At 35.3% G+C, this 26,470-nt stretch overlaps 1 protein-coding gene across 1 annotated transcript; it reads left to right on the top strand.

The window, feature by feature from the left end:
* The first annotated feature begins 1,670 nt into the window (after positions 1-1,670).
* Positions 1,671-15,850, top strand: LOC140141983 (uncharacterized). The gene is made up of 4 exons (XM_072163881.1): positions 1,671-1,821; positions 12,028-12,251; positions 14,363-14,509; positions 15,137-15,850. The coding sequence occupies exons 1-4, from the start codon at positions 1,803-1,805 to the stop codon at positions 15,314-15,316; spliced, it is 570 nt and encodes a 189-aa protein (XP_072019982.1). The 5' UTR covers positions 1,671-1,802; the 3' UTR covers positions 15,317-15,850.
* The last annotated feature ends 10,620 nt before the right edge of the window (positions 15,851-26,470 follow it).

Here is a 26,470-nt window from a genome sequence, read left to right as displayed (position 1 = left end):
TGTCAACTTTTAATGTAATAATTCTCTTCGAATGGAGTTTAACTTGTTTTTGCAATAGATATGCCCTTTAAAGTAGGCCTAGGCCTAAATGTAGCCTACACCGAGTCCGAGTGGAAAGAGTGAAATAAAAAAAAGAGTGAGAGAGTGAAAAGGAAGATAACCGCCCCTGCCCTGGGAACAACACCTTCTTGAGTGGAAACATTGTATTCTAAAAGGATTGAAAGACAAAAGTATGGGGGGTCTTCTCTGAAAAGAGTGAATATTGTCTAAAGAAAATGTACTTTCTTTAATTTAAGAGTGTTTTCCACTCAAAAACGGGTTGTCCTTCGTTCAACTCCTTGAACTTTAGTGGAAATTCACTCTTTTACATTTAGAGAGTAAATTGCCCGATCGAATATTCAATCAAAAAGTTTCAATCTTTAACCGTAACCATCCTGAACTGGACAAATCGTTTTTCGACTCATTATGTACATTCGATTCATGATTTGAATTTTCATTTTTTTTAATCAATCAAAGGAATGATCTTTTAGCGATTAAAGTCGTGAGCAAATAATTTTCGATTTAATTTTCAGTACAAAGGATTAATTTCCATTGTTTTTCAGTGTTTTGAATGCTCATATTAGGGACAAATTCTTTCCAATAATTATTGAAAAAAGATTGAAAATATTCACTCTGTTAAAAAAAATCTTTTTTTTTCAATTGGAAAGGATTTCAAAAGATTGAATATCAATCCTTTCTACTGAGTGAAAATTAGATTGAAAAGAATAATGCTCCTAATTTTAATCTGTAAAAGATTGAGAATCACTCCTTTTGATTGCCAAAAAAGAGTAGGCCTAAGAGTCAGACCCGTAACCAGGTGGGAGGGGGCTGGTGGTGTCCAAATTTTGAAGAGGAAAAAAACTGTTTCAAAATCAGCCCCCCCCCCAAAAAATAAAATAAAATAAATCCTGCTAACGGGTCTGGTAGGCCATGGTAGGTATTGTGAGCAGATGTTGGCTAAGTTTTATCATTTTCTCAGTGGTAACCTTGATAACAGCAAATATTGTGATTTTTCTTGACTTTAGTCAATGGTAAGAGTCAATTCAAAAATCCATGTCACTGATACTATAATTGTTCAATTTGTTTAGATTGATTCCTATAAAATTGTGGTCTTTGTAAAAATCATTTTAGATGGTCCATGAATGACCTTGGCTTATATTTTATGTAGGCCTACAATTCGGGCCTACAACTCCAAACGAGGTTCAAGCCGGGAGTTCAAGTTATAAACTTATGCATTTTTGTAGCTTTTTGTAATGTTCATGTTCAGTCATAAAGAAGAAACATTTAAACGAACATTTGCATTTAAACAAACAGTTGCACATCAAAAACAAAAAAATCTGTACATGATTGACATGGCCTAATATGTGGGTGTGTGGGTACCGTGACGTGAGTAATCATCATGATCATGTGGCAGTGAAAGTCTGGAAAATCCCAAAATATAAGCTAAATATATAAAAAGTGGCATCATTTCCGCAGTTCTCCTTACTGAAAACGGGAAATAGGTAAGATCACGTTGCACGCTGGCTCCCGTTATTTTTTGTGTTTATAGCTAGCTGCCGCTGAAGGAACCACTTCAATAACGGGTATTTTATACATTGACGTAAATAAATAACTGGTGAATGACCGTGAATCAATACCACATTCAAGATCAACATAACGTAGGGAAAAGTTGTTTTATTGACAATACTTTGGTACAAAAGACAAACGCATCGTTCTTCAAGAAGGATCTGATTGATTGTTTTTAACTACAGCTTCAGAATCAGATGGAGGACACCAAGAAAGGTTGGTACGAGGCATGATGAAACATTATAATTTAAGCTTACCAAAAAATACCATCATTCATGATCATCACATGATGATGATACTGTTGATACATGATCATGCAGATGAGTGGCATGCCTTGAGCATGATGAATCTTGATACAAAAGTATCTTGAAATATTAAATAAAACCTGTCAAGAAGAGTTTTTGTCCTTTTTAAAAATAAAATAGAAATAACAAGGACAGGTAAAATCAATTCAAGGCCAAGCCCAAGTAAATTACATTTAAAGGCCAAGGAAAGTCGATTTTGAGTTTCCCGTCAGCTGCCCTCACTTCATTTTCTGACCCTCACTTGAATTCATTATTGTGATTTTCCAAAAATACCAATAAAAACTGGTTATATTTGCAAAAAAAATTATGAATATCCCTTTATTTTTTGTGGAAAAATCAAAATCAAAACATACATTTTGCTGTCAACCTTGCAGACTCTTTGTAATAATACTTTTGAATCTCATTTGGGCTAAACATCCATCTTCAAGTGAGTGAGCGACAAATAACAACACATTTTACATGCGTGTTGGTCATATAATGAACATGATGAAAGGCAGACAAATAATGAATAATGAAAAAGTTACCTCACTTGTTTTCAGAAATTTATGTGATGGGAAACTCAAAATTGACTGTTAGGGGCCTTAGGCTAATGGAACTCGATTGTTAGTTTCCTATTGACCTCCCGCATCACTTTTTCAATTTGACCAAAACTTTCATTATTTTCATAAAAAGTCAATGATCTGAAAATTGAAATGGAAATAATCAAAATTGAAACTCTCAAAATGTTCGACATCCCCTGCTGATCATAATCAGCAGTTTTTCTTAGTTGTAGGGTAGAGGATGTAGTAAATAATGGAAATTTAAGGATTACCTCATCATGTTTCTAATGATTACAAAAATTGCAAATTTCTTTTCATTTTAATGAAAATAAATTCAAATCTTTTCTCAATCTGTTGCAAAATGTCTGTAAAGATGATCTAATTCTAAGCATTAATACCGGTTTTGAGATGGTCTTTCATCAACAATATATACTTTGGTACTGGTGGGGAACCTAAATTTGGATAAAGCTGTTCATAAAATCATTGATTTTGTTGACATAATGGATAATGAAAAGAGACCGAATAATGAATAATGAAATAGCGACCTCGTCCTTTTTTTCAAACATCCAATCGGAAACTAATAATCGAGTTCCATTGGCCTTACATGTAGTCATTATACCGGTACTTTACCATACATGTACATGTAATTGTCCGGACTTTCTCCAAATTTGGCGAGGGAGGCCCTTATTATTTATTAGGTCGCATGTCACAAGTTGGTACCTCAATAAAGGTGGAGGTGTTACAATTTTCCGAATGTAGGCGAATGAAAAATGTCATATTGAACAGGATTCACAGTTTGCTCTCAAATAACCGGGTCCACTTTTTTATGCTGGACCCATTCAGATCCCATTTAGTTGAAATTTGCGAGTCCCAAATTGATTTTTGTAGGTCCAATTTGTACTTATGTACGAAACTTCTGAAACACCCGGAAATGTATTTTCAGTGGGGCCTACTGGCGCAAACGATAAATATGAAAGTATGCCGAATTTGGCACCCAAAACTTACCAAAGTCGAGTCAAATTACTGGGTAAAAAGAGACTTTCCGCGATCGGCCGACTTTCTCATAAAGAACTACAATTACCGTAACCACTCGGGTATAAGCCCACCCCCCTAGATAGCAGATTTCACTTCAAAATGGGGGTGGGCTTATACCCGGGGAGGGGCTAGTACTTGAATTTAGAAATAAGAAAAATCGTCCCGGGAATCATCCCCATTTGTATGCCCAATGTACCAGTAATTTCTATCATCTATGTCAATTTCTTAACATTCTAAGTGTGGAATGTTAATTATCAGCTGATATATTTTTTTATTTGTTCTTAAATGTGAGAGAAAAGCATTGATTTGATTTAAGAACTTGGCCAAAATTTAGTACTGGGCTTATAGCCGAGTGCACCCTTGTTCCTAGAATGTTTTGAAAAATAGGGGGTGGGCTTATACCTGAAGGTGGGCTTATACCCGGGTGGTTACGGTACTACCTAATAACATGCACTACTTTAATCATCTAATTATTTGGTTATTTTGTTATATATTTGCTCGGTTGAAATATAATACAACTACTGCAAAAACATGTTTTCGCGATGTCACCAGGAATTGACCCTGTTTTGTTGACAGTATTATTGTAACATAATATTTGCACGATCCGAAAAAATATCGCAAGTCAACCTCTTCCACAGTTCCCCTCGTATCACTGATCAAATATCTGTGCATGAAATAGCGATGAGGTGTGTATCATGGTTGTAGCCAAGGTCTTAGCCAGCCATGCGTCCACCTGTCTTTAAGATGGGCTGATCTAATTTTAGACGGGTGGATTTAATGAATTTTACAGATATGTGATAGCTCTAAAACAGATGATTTTAAGGTTATATGAACTTGAGGCTAATTCAGAGTGACATGTAAAGGCCAAATCAGGACATATTTGACCCCAGTGACCCTTCCATGGGTATAGACAAGTTGTTTTAGATTTGAGGGTCAAATTTTGGTATCTGCTTGGACGGGTGGTTTCTGATTTCTGGCTAAGACTCTGGTTGCAGCGATATTTGTAATTGTACATGTATGTAATTTATGAATGAAAAGTTGTTTAAAAATGTGCTGTGAGCCGATTGAGAGCTGGGTTATCGCACAATGACGATCTATGATGACATTTTCTATTTCTTGGATGGGATTTTTTCCGGGTCCAAGCACAGCCTGCTGGACCCATTCAGGTTACATAATCTTACTTTTTCCGGGTCCAGTGTGTTCAAAAAGCGTCCTGGACGCGAAAACGCGATAAACTGTGAACCCTGATATTGAACCAACCCCTTGTGCTATTGAGCTACTTTGGGTCTCATTTTAGAGCTAAAGAATAGGGCTAAAACTGTGTAAACTAGTACTGAAAAGTGAGTCAAACTAAATAAATGGCATCAGCTGGAATTGAAAATTGATGGGGTGGAGGAGCACGTGGATCAGGAGTACTATTAGTAGGGATGACCAATGAACCATCAACTTGATTAGAACACTCCCATAGACATGCAGGGAGCTCAACTGTGCACTGCTTGCACAGACATTTCTAAATTGAGCTCATTCTTTTATTTTTCATAATTTTTCTGTAAAAATTGAGGATGTTAATGCCAATTATGTTTTGTAACTATCTTGCAAATTACACCAACATAACTTATTTCATTTTCCTGTAAGTGCGAGTCAAAATTGGTCCATCGCCACAGTGCGCTTAATTGCCAGTGGCTGAGTTCAGCACTGCTCAAGAATGGCACAAAATATTCATGTCAATAAGATCAGGTGAACAACGTGGCCTACTGAGCTGTAATTTGGCAGAGTTGCCAGTAATACCTCTATCATACCCTCTGTAAAAAGGTTACAAAATTGAACAAGTAGATCTCGAGTTACAAATTAAATCACCAGCTACCCTTTGGAATTTCCATACTCCTTTCGAATCATGCTAAGAAGACACCTTTCTGAACATAAATGTGAAGTTTCGTGCTCATTCGATGTATTGTTCACCTGATTTCAACCCTTAACGTTTTCTTATATTTAGGCCTATACCATCTACAACTTGCTGCTGGCTATACCTTGTTTAGAACTTTCAAAAGAAGTACCTGAATGTGCAACCATAACTGTTTCAAAATAGCCCGTGAAAGTAGTGCTGTAATCGATTGTCGTAAGTATCGATAGTCGGAAAATACATAGACTTCCGACATGTCGAAACACTCAATGTCAGTATCGATACACAAACGACATGGCACACATTGCCAAAGTCATGTAAAATTGCGGATTTGCAATACCACTTTCGTTTGTTTGATGCATGATCCATGTAGTTTTAGCTGTTAGGCTTCAATACACTTGTTGTTAACTTGTTTCTGGAACTTACTGATAATAAAATTGGTAAACTCAAATCCGTGTTTCAAACTGCGTGAGTATCGATAATAGTATCGACATGTCGGATGTTTGCCTCCCGACATATCGATACCCAGAAAGCTTATCGATTACAGCACTACGTGAAAGTCATGCAGCTAATTTCGAGGTCATGCATTGAATTGTATTGAATAAGGAATACTACGGGAACCAGCACCTTTTGTTAGAAGTCACACATGAGCATGATGAGTGAAGTGGATAACCTCTATTGTTGTGAATGAGTCAATGACCTTCAATGACACTTAAGATTTTCTTTGCATACACCTACTAATTGGTCATATTAAACCCAATAACATTGACATTTTTGGTTGTGAAAAAAAGTTCACCTGTACTTAGTGCAATTTTGATTTTGTGCCATATCGGCCATCTTGGATGATTTTTGCCAAATGTTCGCTAAATGCATGATTTCAATGCCTCGGTTTGAAAAAATAATTTATGCCATTGACTAGTAAAGTGCCATTTCATAAGAAACCCCTTTGATACTTTCACAATATTGTAACGAAAATGGATTTTCGCTCATTCTCTAAAATTGGTTATTTGAGCTCGTGTGAGGCTTATGGTCTTATTTTTGTATTGTTACACGTACCTATCTCTCTTGGACTAGTTATCATGATTTTTATAACCAAATTTTATCAATTTTGATTCGTCCTCGATTTCGATGTTCTGGTCATGCATTTTTATAAGCTTACTGAATGAAGAGTATTTGTATTACTCACCAGTCACTGATTTTGTCGCCAGATTTTCATGATCCAAATTCTTTTATTGTGCAAATTAATAAAAGTTTATAGCAAAGCACAGGTGGAAATACTATCAAAATGACTTTTATTGAAATCTGAAATGAATTTCAGCTCAAATTAATTGATTTAAAATGATGTGTTTCGTGCATATTTTCGATCTGGGAAAGTTTTGGATTTGTTTACATGTTGCCAGTTCTTTGTCGATTTGGGCGTAATTCTCTGAATCTATTAAAGATTCTGTCAAATTTGCGGCCCTGGCAACTCGCTTTTCATTCTGGAGATCGACCCCGTCTGGGGATGTCTATGGTCAGATTCTCGCTTGTCTGGGTTTGCGCCGCGTTTGTTTTTCATGTTTTTCAGTCAATCAGAAACCTTTTTCGGTGAGTGAGTTCTCGTGAGCAGAATGTGCTGTTTTCTTGCTCACGAGAAAGTACGATAAATTGCTCGCGAGCAAGGAAAGTGATTTTTTTGCTCACTCAACTCTCGTTTTGTGCGTGTTTTCGCGATAAATTGCTCACTATAAAAGCGGCTGCTCGCCAAAATTGCTCACTTTTTGGTTTGACGCTGCCAGGGGCAGTCACGCCCTGGTCAGCTCTGTCACAGCAGATTTGAAATGAGACTCATCGGGCATTGGAAGTGATTGCCACTCACTGCCGTAGCCTCGCTTTCCTTGACATTGGTTCACTAAATTTCAGCTTCGATGTGGAAGACATTTAATGCAATTTATGGGAACTTTCAGCCAAAATGATGGTCAAAATGTAGCAGACGACATGCAGCCATGTCAGCAGTGTAAAGTGGGTTGTCATCTTCGAGCCTTTTTCAAGGCTAGCCTAGCTTTCTCCACTTCGTAGTTTAATAATTTTTGGTTCCCATGAATGCTTAATTGTCTCCCTCGAAGATAGGCCTATAGAACTGCACCATTTTTAGCATCTTTACAGTCACAAATCGTCATAAATCGGTAAGCTTAGGTGGCCTAGGCTGCTGCCTTGCGACTTTTAGCGCCTGTAGGTGGCCTGGAAAGTTTAAGCTTACTTAGGCTCTTGGGCCTTCTGCTTCTCTTGGACATCTTGGTTCATCGTGACTGATAAAACAATGGTTTAATCATCTTAATTTAATTACGATAGAATATAAAAGGGAAGTTCTAGTCTTCAAGAAAGGCTAAGCTTAGCCTTGCATTATGATGTGCATGCATGCCATGCAGATGGTAGCTCTGAATTTAGGTGTTATGGATTAAAGGCACACTGTGCGTTTTATGAATTAAAAGGAACTTCCTGTTTATTCTATCAATTGTGCAGTTCTATCTTAAGAACTTCAAGGAAAGTACGTGGAAAATCTGCCAGTGACTTCAAAATTAATTAAATAGGCTGAAGCCTAGTATTATTTTCTGAATTTATTTATGGATTTTTATATCACAAAGAAATTTGACTTCTGATTGGCCTAAATTGCTCAATTGCCAAACTGATAGACAAGCTGGCATCGGCCTAAAGCTCCGCCATGAGTAATATTTTTAAGAACCAGTGAAATTCGCTCAATAAGAATAGTTCACCATTTTAGATGGCATTTCGTACAGTTTGTCTTTTTGTCCAGTCGTTCCAGGTTCCGGATTCTCAGTATTCACCACCGCGGCCCAGCCGCGTTACAATATGTTGTTTCATGTTTGCATTATATATTGTTAAAATAAGGAAATATATAAAGGTAAATATATGCTTATGCCAATTTTGCTCCCAATTGCTATTTTTGGACCTTGTCATTTCATTTTGTTCCAATGACCGGTCAGAATGGGAAACTTTGAAAATTCATAATTCAAAAAGTTTTTGACCGATTTTGACCATTTAACCACCAAAATACTTCTATTGATGAGTTCTATCCAGAAAACGATCTTTTGTAGCAATAGGGGCAACATGAAATTTTGATGGTTATCCCTACTATTAGCATAGTAAGATTTCCATAGTGTTGGTTTGAATAAATTATTGTATCTTCATAACCCCTTGTCATATTGAGCTTTTCAGTGTCTCATTTTAGAGCCAATTACTCAAAGAAACAAGATTGACTTCAAAATTGATCAATTTCATATTCTACATTAGTTTCTCATTACATTTTGTACCACGGGTTGCCTCTAAATGCACAGAAGTCAATGCAATCACGTGCAAAAATGGCAAAGGTCCATATCTCCTTTAATATTCACTGTATCATGATAAATGTATGTATTTTCTGAAAGGAAATTGCACAAGGAAACTAATTTTTGCATTTTGAAAATGCTAGGAAGTAGTGTTGGGAAAATGTGAGTGATTAATTAAATTTTAATTAAAAAATATCAACTTTTTTTTGGCGCACCCTGTATATCGTGAACGCAATTACATAAATTTTTAGGGTGAGACTGATGCATCACTATGTTGTGAACTTATCCTACATTGTAGCACATTGGACAAAATCCAACTTCAGACATTTGTTGTGGGGTATTTTATGTGAATAAGGTCCAATTGGAAAAAACGCATTTGAAAATTTTGATTTACATTATGCCTATGGGCTAACTAGTTATTAATTAGGCAATTACGCCAAAACGATAAACATTTTTGAGGTAAAAATGGTATGAGATGTTGTAGTTTTACAATATCTATAACATATTTAAAAAAAAAATTTTTGACCATTTTGACCATGTAACACAAAATGGACCACCTCATGACATGCGACCATTAATTTGTTACCAATTTACTTTTCATTTTTATGTAAAATTGCAGCAATTGCAAAAGCTTTGTCAACACATCATAAATCATAATGAGGCCCCTAAATTTTTTGTTATTTCCCCAAGGCAGCCCTAGCTTGAAAGTGTTTGCAGTGTGTTTTTAAATGATAACCAAGAATGGTTTTTTTTTTCATCACTTGCAGTTTTATAGTAGAAACAAAAAAGTAAGGGAGTAAATAAGAAAATTAACAAGAAGAAAATCTCCAAACATCGGTGAGGGCGCTACATGGATCGAATCCATGGGTTCCTACAGTCACCCATGGAAAACAGGGTACTGAAAACCAGTACACCATGTTCATAGGGGCCATTTTGTTTACATTGCAGTAATTCCCTCAGAATAGTCAATACAGATTCCAAACAGACAAAACTTACCTCAAATCAGTTTTAGTTGCCCTTAATAGCTCCAAATTTTATTTGCTCAATTTCATACCAAAATCAAGGAAAACATGGTTTTGTTATTGCAAAATTACATGGAAATCACACAGGGTCATACCTGGTTACTACAGTAGGCCACTTGAGGTAATCAATACCACAGACTCCGAGTATTACTACGTACAATATTGTATGTAACATATCAATGTTATTTAATCTATTGCCATTATATTTCCAGTAATGTTTAAGGTGGCTGTGTACTCTCAGACATGCATGTAGTAAAAGTGCAATAACTTTGTAATTATTCGTGCAAAACATATAAAAGTATACATTTTTATGAAGGCAAGACATCAATAAATCTTAATATAAATACAGATTTGGGGTAAAAACAACAATTTTGAAGAAAATCACAAAAAGGTGAGTTTTTGGCAATATTTGTTAGGTACATCATAACAAAAAACACTCTTTCCAAAATATTTTATTTTGTTTTTAGCTCAATCTTGAGGCTCCATTCCAAAAAGCGGTTTTTTACTTTTTTGATATTGGCCTTATTTTTGAGATATTGACCATATAAGGCATCAAAATGAACTTTTTAAAATTCAAAACGCCTATTTGCCCAAAATGATGCCCAAAATCGGAAATAGACCAAAATATAAAAAAATGAGAAAACCGTTTCTTGAGTTGATCATACTTTTTACGATGATCATATTTGCTTACCTATAGATGCTGTATTTATTGAGTTATCGTAGTACCTAAATCGTCATTTTACCGAGAAAATGAACATTGAAATAATGGCCGTTGAAGTTTAAAGTGGTCACATTTTGCACTTTCATCGAATCTCACAGGAGAATGCGACAGTTTTCGTTTTTGTAACTTATATTGCGTGAACATCGGGTAAATCCACAGCCCCTTGAGAAGTTTGAGCGAAATCCATTCATAACTTGATATTTAAATCGGGGAAAGAACTTGAAAAAACCCACATTTTATCAGCTAAAACGGAGCCATTTGACCACTAGGTTTTTGTGAAATCATTGCTTCCGTGGTGTTTCCATAAGATGCGCTTGCAGCGTGCAGATAAGCGTCAGCGTATTTGTGCGTTAACAAATTGCGCGATCACGCAACGCGATGAGTTGTTCTTGTGCGTGTACCTTGCTGGTCAACAAAGATTTTCTTTCCTTTTCAATTTCAAACACGAGTGGAATAGTGAAATAAAATCCTTAAAATATTGCAGTTGGAGTTTACAAATCTGGATTTTCATTCCTTGTATTTATAAAAAACATAACAAGGTACAAACATATCATAAAACCTCAATTTTGAGAAAGAAACAATGGCTAGAGTACACAGCCGCGTTAAGTTCTAACGAATGTTTGATGACGAAAAATCGATAATATGTTACATATAATATCTAGTAGAAATATATTATCAATTTAACGTCATCAAACATTCGTTAGAACTTCAACATTACTGGAAATAGAATGGAAATAGATTAAACAACGTAGATACATTGTATGTTACATACAATATTTTACGTACAATAAAAAGTCTGAATACTGCTTGACTTTCTGCTCATTGTAAGACTCATAGTGTTGTAAACTTTATTGCATAACATTAAAATTGCCAACTGATATCCTTTGTATTTGAGTTGTCAGTTGATGGCATTAGAACTGTCATGGATGTAAACATTTATAAAAATGTCAACAAAACATGCTACTGCAGAACAGTGTACATGTATGTGTGTGTCTGAAGGCTTATGACCAGGCCGATGACACATATTCGATGGGTGTAATCCTAATGATGTTTATAGATGTCTAGATGTATGACCAGCTTGGGTTCAATTTACTTTGAAAAATGTGTGTACGGTAGCAATTTTTAGGGAAAACTTATTTAAGTACATTTGTAATGTTCTTATGATATTTATAGCATATACGTGTTTACATTGTAAAAATTGCTATAAACTTAAATTTGTGTAGTAGTATGTTGTCCGAGTATGTTGTCCGAGCATTTTGCTCTGCTGGTGATAACACCAGGTAAATCAAAATTCTGTACGTATGACTATATAGTTTTTACTTTTCCCCCACATCTAGTTGGCATACATGTACCTACCCATATGGTACCTTGTTCTTTTGTTTCAATAAAGGATTAGAGTTAAAAGATATTTCATCTTGCAAAACAATAAGATTTTTTTAAATCCAAAAATTCAATAAATAAAATATTTAGGTGTATTTTTCTCGGGGTTTTTGAATCTCAGAACATAGTTAGTGCCAGAGTTGATTTTCTTTTTCCCTTGTTTCTAACTCTTTAACATTTTTATTACATTACAGAAGAAGCATACCCTAGAGCTCCTGCTCAGGATCCAGCCTACCCTGGACCTCCCCCACCAGAGTATCCCACTCAGGAGGGTTATCCCACTCAGCAAGGTTATCCCCCTCAGCAAGGTTATCCCCCTCAGCAAGCTTATCCTCAGCAGCAAGGCTACCCACCACAGCAGGGTTATGCTGCTGGTCAACCACCTCCGTACCCTGGTCCTGGACAACCACAGTATGCTGTAAGTACACTGTCAAGATTAATGAAGAAGTACATTTTTTTAAATAGATGCAATGAACATCAGAAAGTTCTACATTTTTGTCAGACAGAATTGTTAGGAACATTCACAAATTGTATATTATATGTCAGAGTTTAGGAAATAAATCTAAAATCTAATCTAAGGCCAAAAAAAAAAGTCTGATTGCCCTTTGAGCTCAAAATTTTTTTGGGTCGGTAGGTCGATTTTTTTTTTAGATTGGAAAATCCCACTGGAACATACTGAATTTGTGAAAATTGAAATTTTGTTATTGCTAATAAAATAAAAGAGAATCCTTTCAAAGAATTTTGGACATTTCAAACAAAATTCCTTCTTCTGGGTAAGAATTATTTTGCTACAGCTTTTTTCTTGCAGGTTAGAAATTTGAATCCTAAACATGCTAAATATAGGTCCGATTTTTAGGTGAAATTAATTTTATCTCTAATTTCCCTTTGAGGGTTAGTGCAAGGGTTTTAGGTTACAAAAAATGTAGTTGGGCTTGGGTGGGTTTGTACAGTTATACTAAGGTTTGGGAGATGGGTTAGTGTTGTATAAGGCCATGAAAAACTTAAAAACAAATTACATTTCATTTTGAAATCAGACAACTGACCTGCTGGACTGGTCACATGATAGTCCCATGCATGAGATAAGTTCATGCATGGGACCGGCAGTCAGTGCCGTGGCGGGGGTAGTTGGGGGCATGTGCCCTGGGCGTCACCCGGGGGGCGGGCGGAATTGACCGATTCAGCATTGATTCTGCGCTCCTCCAAGCAATGAAACTCAAAATTTTCGCACACTTCACACACATTTAAGCACAAAATCATTTGAAAGATTTTAAGACCGATATTCAAAACAAAATTAATAAGCAATTGTTTCAAGAATGAGGGTGGGGGCATCATTACATCAGGGGCGTAGCAAGAGCATCAGGGGCCCATGGACAAGGAGCAGTACGGGCCCTTTTAACCAGGGCGGGATTTACCTTATGGGGGCCCTGGGCCAGGCCAAAATTTGGAGGCCTCGAACTCACGTGCCGAGGAAGTCATTGGTCAAGTTTTGATTTACGTAATATAGAGGGGGGGGATAACATATTTTGCTCCGATGTTACTTGGACATTTGGACTATTTTAGCTTCAGATCAACATGAAATTTGCTATTTGAATGCAGCTGAAGCCTGAAAATTTTAACTTTGCCCTATTTTGGCCAAAAACATGCTGTTATTGGGATTAAAAGAAAGATGCATAGGGCAATTTTGGGGCCCCCAAATTTTGGTCGCCCTGGACCGATCCCATCTGGCCCAATGGTAAATCCGGCCCTGCTCTCCATTATCAGCCCTTATTTAATTTTCGCTTTTGTGCTCGGGGCCCCCTGAACCCTCGGGGCCCATGGACTTCGTCCACCCTGTCCCCCCGCTTGTTACGCGCCTGCATTACATGTATGTATCCTTAGCCCTGCGCGCCACAAGACCTAGCTACGCCACTGGGGACTGGGCTATCAAAATGATACCTAACCATCTATCATGTGACCATTCTGGTGGGTCGGTTGCCTGCAAAGTTGTAAAAGTAGTTTCAGTATTACATTTATTTCCAAAACTCTGTTGAAAACTACTGGACGACTAAGAACATTCACTCATTTGTATATTATTTGTGTTTCATTATTTTTATTGTACAATGTATATAATTTAGATTCTAATGATTATCTTTGTATATTAATATTATTGGGGGTTCCAGGGAGACCAGTACAATTGTATTCATGGAATGTTACCTCCAACAATGTGACCCATTCATATAGTAGCCTCCAAAAATGGACTTTGCTATAGTGTTAGAAACAAAAAACCCACAACAACTACCCATTGTAAGTAACATTCAAATGTGATAAAAAAAAACCCCAACCCATCCACATGCAGAGAGAAAAAACACCCATTGTTATAATAAGAGGTACAATTGTGATCCATACCAGCGGCATATATGTAGAGTCTACCCTTTTCTTCAGAGTACCCTCCCCACCCTGGAGAAAATGATCTTGGAAACAAAGGTTTCAGTTACCAAGTGTAGATTTGACCCTATTTCACACTGTTATTATATTGTTTTATTTTTATAGGGCCAGCCAGGTCAGGCACCAGGCCAAGTAGTGATTGTAAGAACCGTACAAGGAGCACCACCACAAGACCATATGATATTTGCAATTTTTGTTACATTGTGTTGCTGCTTGCCCTGTGGAATAGTGGCTATTGTCAAATCATCTGAGGTAAGGATAGAACAGTGAATAATAATAATTTACACACACTCCCACACCCTGTTTGTAAATACCTGCAAACCAGGACCTCATTCTGCATTTAATGCTATCTTTGAGGACACCCACACACCCAATTTCAATCGACACACTGTGCACCTACCCTACACACACCCGACAATATACTATCCAACTGTGTCCCGACCAAACCACCAATCAATAATGGAGCTAGGATAAGTCGCACTCAGCCATTTCGAGATACGGCGAGTCAAAGTTAGGAAAGGGGTGAAAAAACCTTGCAGATTTCGTTTTTTTACATATCTGGAAGTGGATTATGATATTTCATCATAAAAAGAGCAAAAAAAAAGTTTTTGTAGGGGGCTGATACCCTTATAGCCCATTCCCTGATCCCTAGCGTTTACTAAAAAGATAGTGCTCTGATCAAGCGTTCGGCTTACTCGCTTCACTCTTATCGTTTCAGGGTGTTTTTTTCAACAGCTACTTACATCTCTGAATCACATGTGTACATTACTTAAACTTGTGCAGTTGTTTTTATCTGCATTAAGCTAACAACAAAGTAGATGTCATTACAAATTTCTAATTTTTCAATTTTATTATACCGTCCTTCTCTCCATGTTACAGGTTCGTAGCCGATTTGCAGCTGGTGATAATCCCGGAGCAGAAGAGTCCGCTCAATCTGCTAAGAAATGGGCTATGGCCGGGCTGATTGGTGGTATTGTCACAGATGTCGTTGTAGGAATCATAATAGTGATATATTATGTGGTGATATTGGCTTCGATATCTGGTAGCGGTTATAAATAACGGATGTGAAACCCTATTGGATGGGCATAATGTGCCTTAACAACAACAAAATATCCCCATAAATATGCTAGAAACCAGCCTTCATTACTTGATATATTACTCCAAGAATTGACCAATAAATTTAAACCCTTTTCAAGAATTTTGACTGATTTTAAACAAAAATATCATGTTGATGCAAACTAGGCAAGTGCTAATTCTAAAATGATTAGCAAAACTTTTTGGTCTTGCCAATGCATATTGCAATTGTCCCATTTAAAAATGGCAGCGATATGCATGGCTATTATCCTGAATCAGGTAATACAATTAAGATAATTTATGGCCTGAATAATTACTCAATTATGGAGTCAGTGGGCATTGCTGTAAGTAAATTCCTGTACTTGATTGAATGTACATGTCCCATATGATATAGATTGGATAAGTTTCACATTTGTGTTAGGACCTTCAAGTCAACTAGGATATGACATATCATATACTTTTATAAAGAGTTTCGTAAACTGTCTCCAGAACCTATTTTAATATGTGTATATATATATATATATAAATAAATATACAGATGGATCAGTTCATTAAATTTTATTCATATCCTACAAACTTGTTTCAAGAAGACTGCTGTATATATATATATATATATATATACTTTATCCCTGCATCTGGAAAATACTGATCAATTTCATGTTCTTTGTAGGATTAGATTTATGTCCCTACATGCAGTGCTTATCTAAATGTGACCAATCAGAAAGCTTGATTCAAATCAGATATTCAAATTGATGTAACTGGGACCAATCAGCAAGCTTGAATCAAATCAAATATTCATATTGATGTAACTGGGACCAATCAGCAAGCTTGATTCAAATCAAATATTCAAATTGATGTTACTGTGACCAATCAGGTGGCTTGAACAAGTGCTGTTTATATAGAGGGACAAACATCTAATCCTCAATTGTGTACATGTGCATGTAGAGCATTCGACAGGTACACACTCGACTTGTATTTGTTGGGGGTAACATATTTATACTTTGTTTTTGATTGATGCACCTTAAAAAGTTCATCCAAATTGTGATGAATATGTAAATATCCTATTTGTTGTCACAACTCTGGGATGTCTTTTAATCTATAGGTGGAATACTAGGGGTTAAAATTGTGAAAATAACTGTTTTGCTGTATGCTTAATTGCCAACATCTCTGCTGTATATATCATTACCAACATGTTTGCTGTATACATGCTTGATTACCGACATGTTTGCTGTATTACTAACATGAAATGGGCCCCTGATGTGAAGTCAATGTGGTCGGTGTCAAAAAAATTAATTGTTTGGTTACGGTTCTCCGACTGACCGTAATCGGACTCCTGGACCTAAAATATTTTGAGGCCCCTGGGAGTAGATTCTATAGTCAGTAGAGATACTATTAATTGGTGCAGATATTCCGAAAATCTAAAAAATCTATAAAACTGCAATTTTGCAGCAAACTCCACCTCCGCATTTTTGTTGGTTGCAGGCTGCAGCCATTTTCCCGGAAGTAACTTGAGAGTATGGGGTTTCGGTAAGTGGGCACAATATATAGGTGGATGGAAAAATAATTAAATTATAGCAATTGACCAACTATACTTTTTGAGCAGAGGGGAACTCTAACTGAACAATTACTTTGCCACGGCCTCATTTGTGATTTACTTGTATCCAACTATTTATCACCTTGTTACTGAAAAGCAATAGTCTTCTATACTCTTTCCAAATTTATTCTTTACTATCAGGGTTTGATCTTTTTGAAAGGCTTGGTTTGATTGAAGACACCTTGGCATGCAAGTGCAGGGGGTAGAATTATGTTTTTATTTTGGGAGAATTCTCATGGATTCTGGCAACAACATTTTTACGAGAATCTTCTTTTAGATTGTCCCCTAGGCTCAAAAAATCTGTGAGAATCTCTTTCGATTTGTGCAAATCAGTTTAAGAGAATCTCTGCGAGAATAGATTCTCACAGAATTTTTGAGCCTGAAGTATAGATATCATGATATCCAAAGACATGTTATAGAACTTATTCAGGGTTTGATCTTTTTATTTATTATTTATACTTTCTTTAAGCAGGGTAATCCCATCAATGAAAGGCATGATTTAATTGAAGCCACACCAGTATAAAAGTGTAGATATCATGATATTTAAAGACATGTTATAGAACACTTCTTTAATACCAGGGTTTGATTAGAGAGCATACCGTCAGCCTGCTACACTAATTGCCTAAGTCATTTTTTAAAAATTTGAGAACAAAGTACAAAATATGGTTCAAGCAAATGATAACGATACAAATGAAATGAAATAATCCGAAATAATTAGGATAATTACGTAACTGATGCATGCTTGAACCACATTATGTTTCTTTGTTCTCAAAATTACAAAAAATGACTTAGGCAATTAGCGTAGCAGGCTGACGATATGTGCCATTGATGTATATGCCCTTGCATATATTTATTTACAATTTCACTGAACACTTGCCAAATATGAGAAGACTGCCTACGTTGAAAGTGTGCTGCCAAAAAGAGAAAGTATTCAACTATAATACTATGTTTCATCTTGGCATGTCAGTGATGTCAACCCATTAAGGCAGCTGTTTTGCACACCATTCTATGTGGCTTCTTTGAAAGAGTGCTTGTGTACGTCAGCACTTTGAACAAACATGATTTAAAGCTATGCCCAATGAAATGCACACTGATGTCACTGACTTACCAAGGTGATAGATAGGATAGAAGAAGAGGATTTTATGGGCATTAAGATATCAATAGAATAATATAATCAGACAAAATCGGTCCTTGTGACTTTTCATTTAATGTTCTTGTTCTTGTGACAGGCTACAATACACTGAATAATCCAAAGGAATTGGATTTTCGGTTAATAAATAATAAACAATTTTTGGTTAATAAAATACTTAACCATGTTGTAGATGGCAATGAAACAAAGGAAGCTGACTCAAAACTTCTTTCAACTCCATCTCAAAATTGATGTTAGTGAAAACAGGTTATCTTGATTGTTAGTTTAATACACCGTATTGTATGTAATAAATGCCCCGATTCATTGCATTTTTCCAAAAAGGGGCATTTATTAGAAGTGAATTTTCAGTGAGAAAAATGTCAAAATCTGATTTAAATTCCTGATGGTGCTCCTGTAGAGCGATTTAGCAATCGTCACTGACATGACTAATGCATGTTTTAAAATTGAAATTGAATTTGGGGTGGGAAAGATTTATTAGAGAGGGAGTGTTTATTACAGACAATACGGTACATGTATAACACATATAATGGGTACCCAGTGTTCCCTTTAATGGTATAAAGTATGGACAAATGTAGCTATTATTTCTCCTTTAAAATAGAAATGGTAACATGAATTCTTTTGCTTTTAATTTGTTTGTTTTTTCTTGTTTCAATTCTTGAACAATTTCCTCTCTCTATCTCTCTCTCTTTATCTCTCTTCTTTCTGTCTCTGTCTGTCTCTCTCTCACGTGCGCGCTCTCGCTCTCTCTCACGCACAATTCTGTTTCATTTCATAATGATATTATTGTTATAATTATGATGCTAGTACACATATGTATAACTTTGTATATACAATAATATAAGATAACACTTGTTTATAGTAAGCTGTAGTAATTTTATCGTGAATTATATATTGTATAAAATTCCTTCATTTTTTCCATGGTGATTAATGATACATTCTTTTCTATCACAAAAGAAGTGATAAATTGTTAGTGACCAAATCTATTCCATAAGAATTTTGGATCAAAATTAGAAATTAGAAATACAATGTCATATTAGGCTAAAAAAATTTTCTTGCCCTTTAGGTACCAACACCTGGGTCAGTCAGTCAATATTTATATATATTTTTTAATTAATGGTTTTTTTTTTGCAATTTCTGCAAAATACGATGAGATGCCTAATACTTTGAATAGAGAATTTCAGAGAAATATAGACCAAGAGTATGCGCTTTACGAATGTACTCATTTTCAGCCGCATATTTATCGAAAAATACTATGAAAAATGTGATTCAAATCAATGAAAGAAACGCGACGGATCACAATTTACATCCCCACATTTCCCTGTTAAAGTTAGAGTGTATGTTTACTCTGCCAAAATTAACAAAACAAATGCAGAAATTGAGTCTGAATTTGTGAGTAATTGACGATTTTATACATTTATACAGCAGTTTACCATATATAAAAACATATTTTGAATAGTATAAACCAAAATATGACATTCCCTTGTAGTCAAATTAGAAAACAAACAAACATTGTAGTCAAATTTAAAAAAGAAACCAACAGTGACCGTGTTTTTTCAGACTTTTGGGTCGGTCGATAAGGGCAAGTCAACTTTTTTTTAAGCCTTATGTTAGCATGGTGAAATAATAGATTATTAAGAAGAATTATGTGTGGGCGATTTCCCCAAATGAAGTATGTACCTTATTCATTCCTTAACCCTATAAGCACTCATCCGGTGACTTTTCATCTTGCAAAACAAGACATTACTAAGTGCCCATCCAAGTAAAGTTATGGTCATACAGTATGACATAAACTCTCCACTAAATACCCATAATAATGATGATGTAGAGTGGGTATTCCATTTATAAATATGGATCTTTATTAGAAATATTGATAAATTATCACATCAAAATGCAAATTTCATAATGATTTTTACCTCCACAGCATGTTTCTTCATGCTGTTTTAGGCCATATCTCATGCTGTTTTTGCCAAAAATGAATGGAATGAATACGGTACTATAATGAAAGACAAAGATAAAGAGAACTTATCGCGCCTGACGTCATCTGTCAATCAAACTCGAGCACGGTTTGTTTACAAGTGTCGTGATGATGACTTGCAGAACGCGGATTTATAACCGGGCGCCTTATTGTTAATTTTGTACCTTTCGACATGCAAACCATCTCAAAAGTTAAGTCTTTATAGTAGGAAACTTTCTTAACCGAAGGCACCATGTCCACAATGCCTAGAAAAGCTGCTTTTTGCCTTGTAAAAGTACGTAATTTTTCGCCATTTGCTGCTAGATTCCTTTTCTCCGATCAGCACCAGATAGATCGGTCTTCCTTTTACACGCTGATTAACCTGTGTTAATCAATCAAGGATCATAATTGACAGTGACATCAGACGCGATAAATTCTTTTTATCTCGGTCTTTAATTATACTATACTTTGTTTCATCTCAAGTTTAGTGTTGACATAGGTGCGTATTGATGGTTGCAGCATTGAATCACTCTTGCTAACCTAATCACATGCTTTAAGGCATTTATGCTGCCTGCTTGTGGCACTAACATGGAAAACCACTGACATACTTCAAAACTCGATATGAAACAAAGTATATTAGTACAAACATTGTATGAATTGATTGGAACTGAGGCTGAGCATTGTGAACAAGTTTTGTTCTTCAAGATTTAAAAGGAACTGAGGCTGAGAATAATGAACAACATTGGGTTCTACTTATAAGCCATAATGTACGATCTTATAATATGAAATTGCTTTATTTTATGGCATGTTTGTAATATTTACACATGTCCCAACTTTCAACTAAATGGAATCAACCAAATTTGCTGTGTTTGTATGACGTGGTAATTTTGATGTTAATATTCAATTCATCTGGTTAATCTGGTTAAGAAGAACAAAATTAAATTTTGACAGAAATTGAGCATTATGGCTTTAAGTTGTGGTATTTATAAAAAAAAAACTCTTTTAGTACTATACACATTTACTGTGTAATAATACTATTCTGTGTTTTGTAGTTTTAATATTGTAAATCTTTGTACTTTTCAAAAAACTAAATACAAATGAGTATATTTAACTTTGTATTATAGTAACTGTAAAGGGACACTTTATTTTTTGAAAATATTTTATTTCGTGTAAATTAGATAAATGTTATATATATAATTTATATCAATGTTTAGTTGCTACAGGGATTAGCCAGTTGGTGTACTGCAGGGTTATGGGCATGCATCGTTTTGTATATATAACATGCATAATTATGTGTCCCATCATTTTCCCTCATTCTCTGGGTGGGGAGGGCCCCTTATTCTCTGGGTGGGGAGGGCCCCTTATTCTCTGGGTGGGGAGGGCCCCTCATTCTCTGGGAGGGGAGGGGAGGGGGAGTACTTGAATAGTTCATAACACTGTTACAAGCAAGTTATTTTATTCCATGTTAAACTCACAACTCACCTGTCTTGTATAATAAAATGAAGCTAAAACTGAAAATAAGAAATATGTGTAAGTTGCCATTGCATTTCCATTGCATCTCATTTTTTCTTCAACAATTTAAATAAAGTCTGCACAAAAAGAAACTCAGCTGTTATAAACACGACTATAGCTTCAAAACTAATAATTGTTTTCACAATATTTCAACATAGAGGGAAGGATGAATTATTTACACACATTTTGAGACCACATTTGTCAAATGTTGTTCAATATTAACAACACAGTAGTGTTTTTAAAGAAAAATACCCGAATTTAAAAGTTGCAGTTTACAGCGATCAATGGTTATTATGCCAGCACGGTAGCACGTAAAGCCCGTCATTATCTTCACGCTTACTTCAAAATCAATACAAAATAGCTGCAACTTTTAAATTCAGCTATTTTTCTTCCAAAACACTGCTGTATTGTTAATATTGAACAAAATTGGACAAATTGGGTATCAAAATGCACGTAATTAAACCATCCTTCTTTTTATGTTGAAATAATGTGAAAACAATTATTATTTCTGAAGCTATAGGCGTGTTTGTAACAGCTGAGTTTCTTTTTGTGCAGACTTTAGAAATGAAATCTGAGGAAGTAATTTAAACAGTATAAAAAGATATAAATAAAACAGGAAGTAATCATGTTCTAAAGACAGGTTGATTACCTAGGTGTCTTTACTAATTTAGACTTGCTGAATCCAAAAAAAGAAATGAACCCATAGGGTTATACAGGGCTCAAAAATTAAACATGCACCAATTGCACTCATTAGCATATCCAATTACGTCCAAAATAGTATAGATACCTAGGTTATCAGCTTTTACTAACAAAATTTATGCCTTACAAAATATGAGTTATTTGAATTTTGTGTAGTCTAGTAGAAAACATCTGGTATTTATAGTCTTCGATCTTCAACACAATTTCACCCAACTAGTAGGTCATCATCTTCTACTCGGTATGGTCATCGCTCATTTTCTATTACTGCCACTGAACTCTGGAACAGTTTACCATTACATGTGAAAAACTCTCAGACTGTTCATTTAAAAACATCTCTGAAAACTTATTTATTTAAAATTGTATGCTAATGTTTTGTTGTTATGTTTTTGCATCTTTGTTTATGCGCTTAGGGACTTCGGTGTAAAGCGCTATACAGTGCAACCTCTTTTATGCGGCCATGATGGGACAAAGCTTTGTCCGGATAAGTGAATTATATGTAATTCTGCATTGACTGTCCCAAGTACTGAAGTTGTGACAACAAAAGATTGTTTTAACATGGGGTAATAAACACTAAAAGATGGCATTAGAGAGCACTTAATGCAATATAGATATGTCATTCTAAGCATTCAGAGCATGCAGTGGCATAGCGTGGGTCATCACATTGGGGGGGCACCGCCATGATTGGGTGGCACCGGGTCAGATTGGGCACAAGCGGTTTTTTGGCAATTTTCCTATGAGATTTTTAAATGTGCCCCCGTGCCCATATGATGCTACGCCACTGTTCCTGTGAAGATTTCACAGCTGGATAACAGAGAGATCCATATAAAAGAGGTGGATAAGAGAGGTTGGACTGTATAAGCATGGGTTATTATTATTTTATTATTATTATTATTTTAAATAAAATTTAAGGCAATAGTCTTGAATGATAAAATCAGCTCATAACTCTAAAACAATTTTGGCAACATTTTCCTCATTTTGCTAACAATGAAGAAATTGACCATTACAAAATGGGGTATTCCAGTCGAAATCTATACAGCCCCTATAATGGAAGGCAAGACTTGTCACATATTTTTGTGGGACTTGAGAGCACATCAGACATGTTGAATTGCATTTTGAATAAGAGGAACAAATTTTATGGCAAATGAATAAAAATTGATATTTTTGAAATTTAACAGTCCACAAAGTAAATTGTATAAATCTAATGATATGAACTTAAAGTGTATGTAGCTGGGATGAAATCCGGCCATCTTATGAAAATTTTGACCTTACGTATCGAGATAAAGATTTTTTCCCAAAACACCAAACAATTTAGGGTTTTGGGGGAGAAAAATGTATAATGTATATCTTCAACATGAAAGGTCAAAATTTTCAATTGATGGTCGGCTTGTCATCCCAGCCACATACACTTTAAGTACATATCATTAGATTTATAAAGTTTACTTAGAGGACTGTTAAATATCAAATATTTAAAAAATGTTAAATTTTAATAATTTGTCATAAAATTTGTATTATATCGCGAATTAAAAAAATATCAAAATTATTTGATATCAGAAGAACATTGCTCGTATTGAGAATGTAATTTGATATGTATGATGTGCTTCCATGTCCCACAAAAAGTACTTTACAAACGTTGGTATCCATAACCCAAATCATCATATTAATTTATGTCAATTAGTGGTTGACCATCCAGGAGTTGGACTAAGAACCTGCAGAATTCAAGGCTGATATACAATTCATTCGAACAGGTCACCTGAGTTTAATATCTGAATCCAAATGTACTTACAAAAGATGGGTCTTATGGGTTTAAATATTAGATTATATTTGATAAAAATTATAATGTTAATAAATAAATGTGTATCATTAGACAAAATAAATGGAGTTGTGTTTTGATTGTGATTGTCAAAGAATATAGGCTTTTATATACTGCATTACAAACACTTTGAACTTATAGTAGGCATATCACCCCAAAAATAAGCGCAGCAGAAACACATTATTTAATGTTTCTACATGAATGAGCTTTATTAAAGTATCAAAAATCAAAAAACGGAATTGAAATCGGTCAATGCATTGTGATGTAGTGTCAATTTTAAGATGCTCATAAATGGAAGTAAAACCTGCCACAAATGGCTATAATGACAAAATTAGCACATTTCGAGATTTTGAAGGTTTATTTGGACCCTTGCTTGAAAAAGCAGCATTAATTTAAGTATCACAGGTTAAATGCCTATCTTTCCGTACTTCGTTAAAGAAAACAAAATTTTAAAATCTATCATTGAATAATTATAATAAATTAACCAAATATACTATTTAAGCTATTTCAGCCAATCTGCAGACAAATTAAAGGTGAAAAAATTACCAAGTTCAGCTAATTAATATGCAAAATTGATGCCAATAGAAAACCGTACATGATATCAGGGTGCGGGTTTTTTTGCACACATATGTATACAAAGTTATTTCAATTGATAACAAAAAATACACAAAAAGTAATTAATTATGCAAATTAGCTAATTACAGCTAATTATGTATTCATGATATTATTATGTAAATTAGGCATGAGTAATTTTGGGTTTTTCAATATTTAATGAAAGTCTATTCATTCACCATAAATTTGTCAAGTATGAACCTGTTATGATGTTGAATAAAGAAACTGCAGTTAATTACTTAAATATAATACAAAAAATACAAAGTTTGACATTTTGACGATGTCTGGAATAGAATTTTCATTTTTTCTGTAAACATGGTATGTGTCACCATTGCTCAAAGTTAAATCCGAAAAGTAAAAATAAAATTAATTTGCAATGAGACTTTAAATTAACATTTTTTTATCTGGATTAACATGGGAAGACAAATGGTAAAAGGAACATCCATTCTACTGTATCGCGTATACAAAAATAGTATGGCCTTGGACACACACAATGGCTTAGAGCTATTGTGGTTTGGAAAATTACTCCCTAAAATTTCTTTGATAATGTTTTGTTTTTAATTAGTTTTACTCAAGGCAAGGCAAGTGTTTCATTCGTTGTCGACGGAAATAATTTACATGCTAAGAAAGATTAATATTTCAGCTAAATGGTGGTAGGTCCCTTTATTTCAATAGGCCTATATTTACTGATTTATGAGCGATCTTCAAAAATCCATAAAAACAGGCAGTAGCTCTTAAACAAAACAATATTTAATTTTTGCGGACCCGATGGTAGCCTCGGAAAGTCTTCACACACCATATATTAAAAATTCAAACAATTTGGATAAATGAAGCATATGAGGAAATTCATTTTTGACATAGATGTTTTCTAAAATTGGTCAACTTTGAAGCGCGCGCTTTTCAATTCACTGTTATGCTTGCGTGCACAGTGTGGCAGAATTATTGTGCAGCCACTGTGACATACCTACTTATAGGTCTGTGTCTAAGCTAGCCACCTGTCCTGGACAAAGCTCAATTCCTAGCATGTTTTGATGAATCCAAGTGTGTGAAAATATGGGACTACGTCTCGTCCCCTATTTTAACACTCATACCTCGATCCCAATCGATCCAATTTTATATCAAAGACATTAATTTTGTTGCAGGGTGAAATCAATGGCAAGAATAGCCCCAAATTACACTGATTTTGAATGTTTGAGGCATCGCTTGCCCCCCCCGGCCCGCCAAAAATCGCTTGCCCCCCACCCCCACCTTGCGCATGCCAAATTTTTGGGATCCCAATTTACAAACCTTAAAATCTATATACATGTTGCAAGCGCAGCAAGCAGGGAAATGTGCATATTAAAGCGTTTCCGTAATGTTTTCTTCAAGCCTTTCTAGAGAGCGTTTTATTTAAAATTATTTAAAATGTGCCCCATGAATGTGTGCCAAAATCGCTTGCCCCCCCTTCTCGGCTTGCCTAAAATTGCTTGCTTCCCCTTTCGGCTCGCCAAATATCCCCCCCCCCAATTATACCCTACCCCAGGGCTCATAATTATTGCACAGCCCCTTAAAGTCCTCCATAGAACTCTTACGATTAAACTGCCAAAATACCATGGGGTTTCTTTCACTTTTTTACCTTTTTATTTGGTCCAAAATGGTCAAAATTGGCCAAAAAGTACAAAAATAAGGCATGAAAATGTTATTTTGAATATCAGGCAGGGTGGCCAGCATGGGGGAGGGAGGGGGCACAATTTCTTACGGTCATGAACATAAATTGGAGTCGTGCATTCATGTAAATTTAACTTTGAGTTAGGGGTGGTGTAATAATT

This window comes from Amphiura filiformis, chromosome 20, assembly GCF_039555335.1.
Source record: "Amphiura filiformis chromosome 20, Afil_fr2py, whole genome shotgun sequence".
Taxonomy (NCBI): Eukaryota; Metazoa; Echinodermata; class Ophiuroidea; order Amphilepidida; family Amphiuridae; genus Amphiura; species Amphiura filiformis.
This window is presented reverse-complemented; position numbering and strand designations above follow the sequence as displayed.

Excerpts from the sequence above, each read along its gene's own strand:
- LOC140141983 (XM_072163881.1), top strand. Across the intron at positions 12,252-14,362 it reads CTGGACAACCACAGTATGCT|GGCCAGCCAGGTCAGGCACC; the intron begins GTAAGTACACTG and ends TTATTTTTATAG. Across the intron at positions 14,510-15,136 it reads CTATTGTCAAATCATCTGAG|GTTCGTAGCCGATTTGCAGC; the intron begins GTAAGGATAGAA and ends TCCATGTTACAG.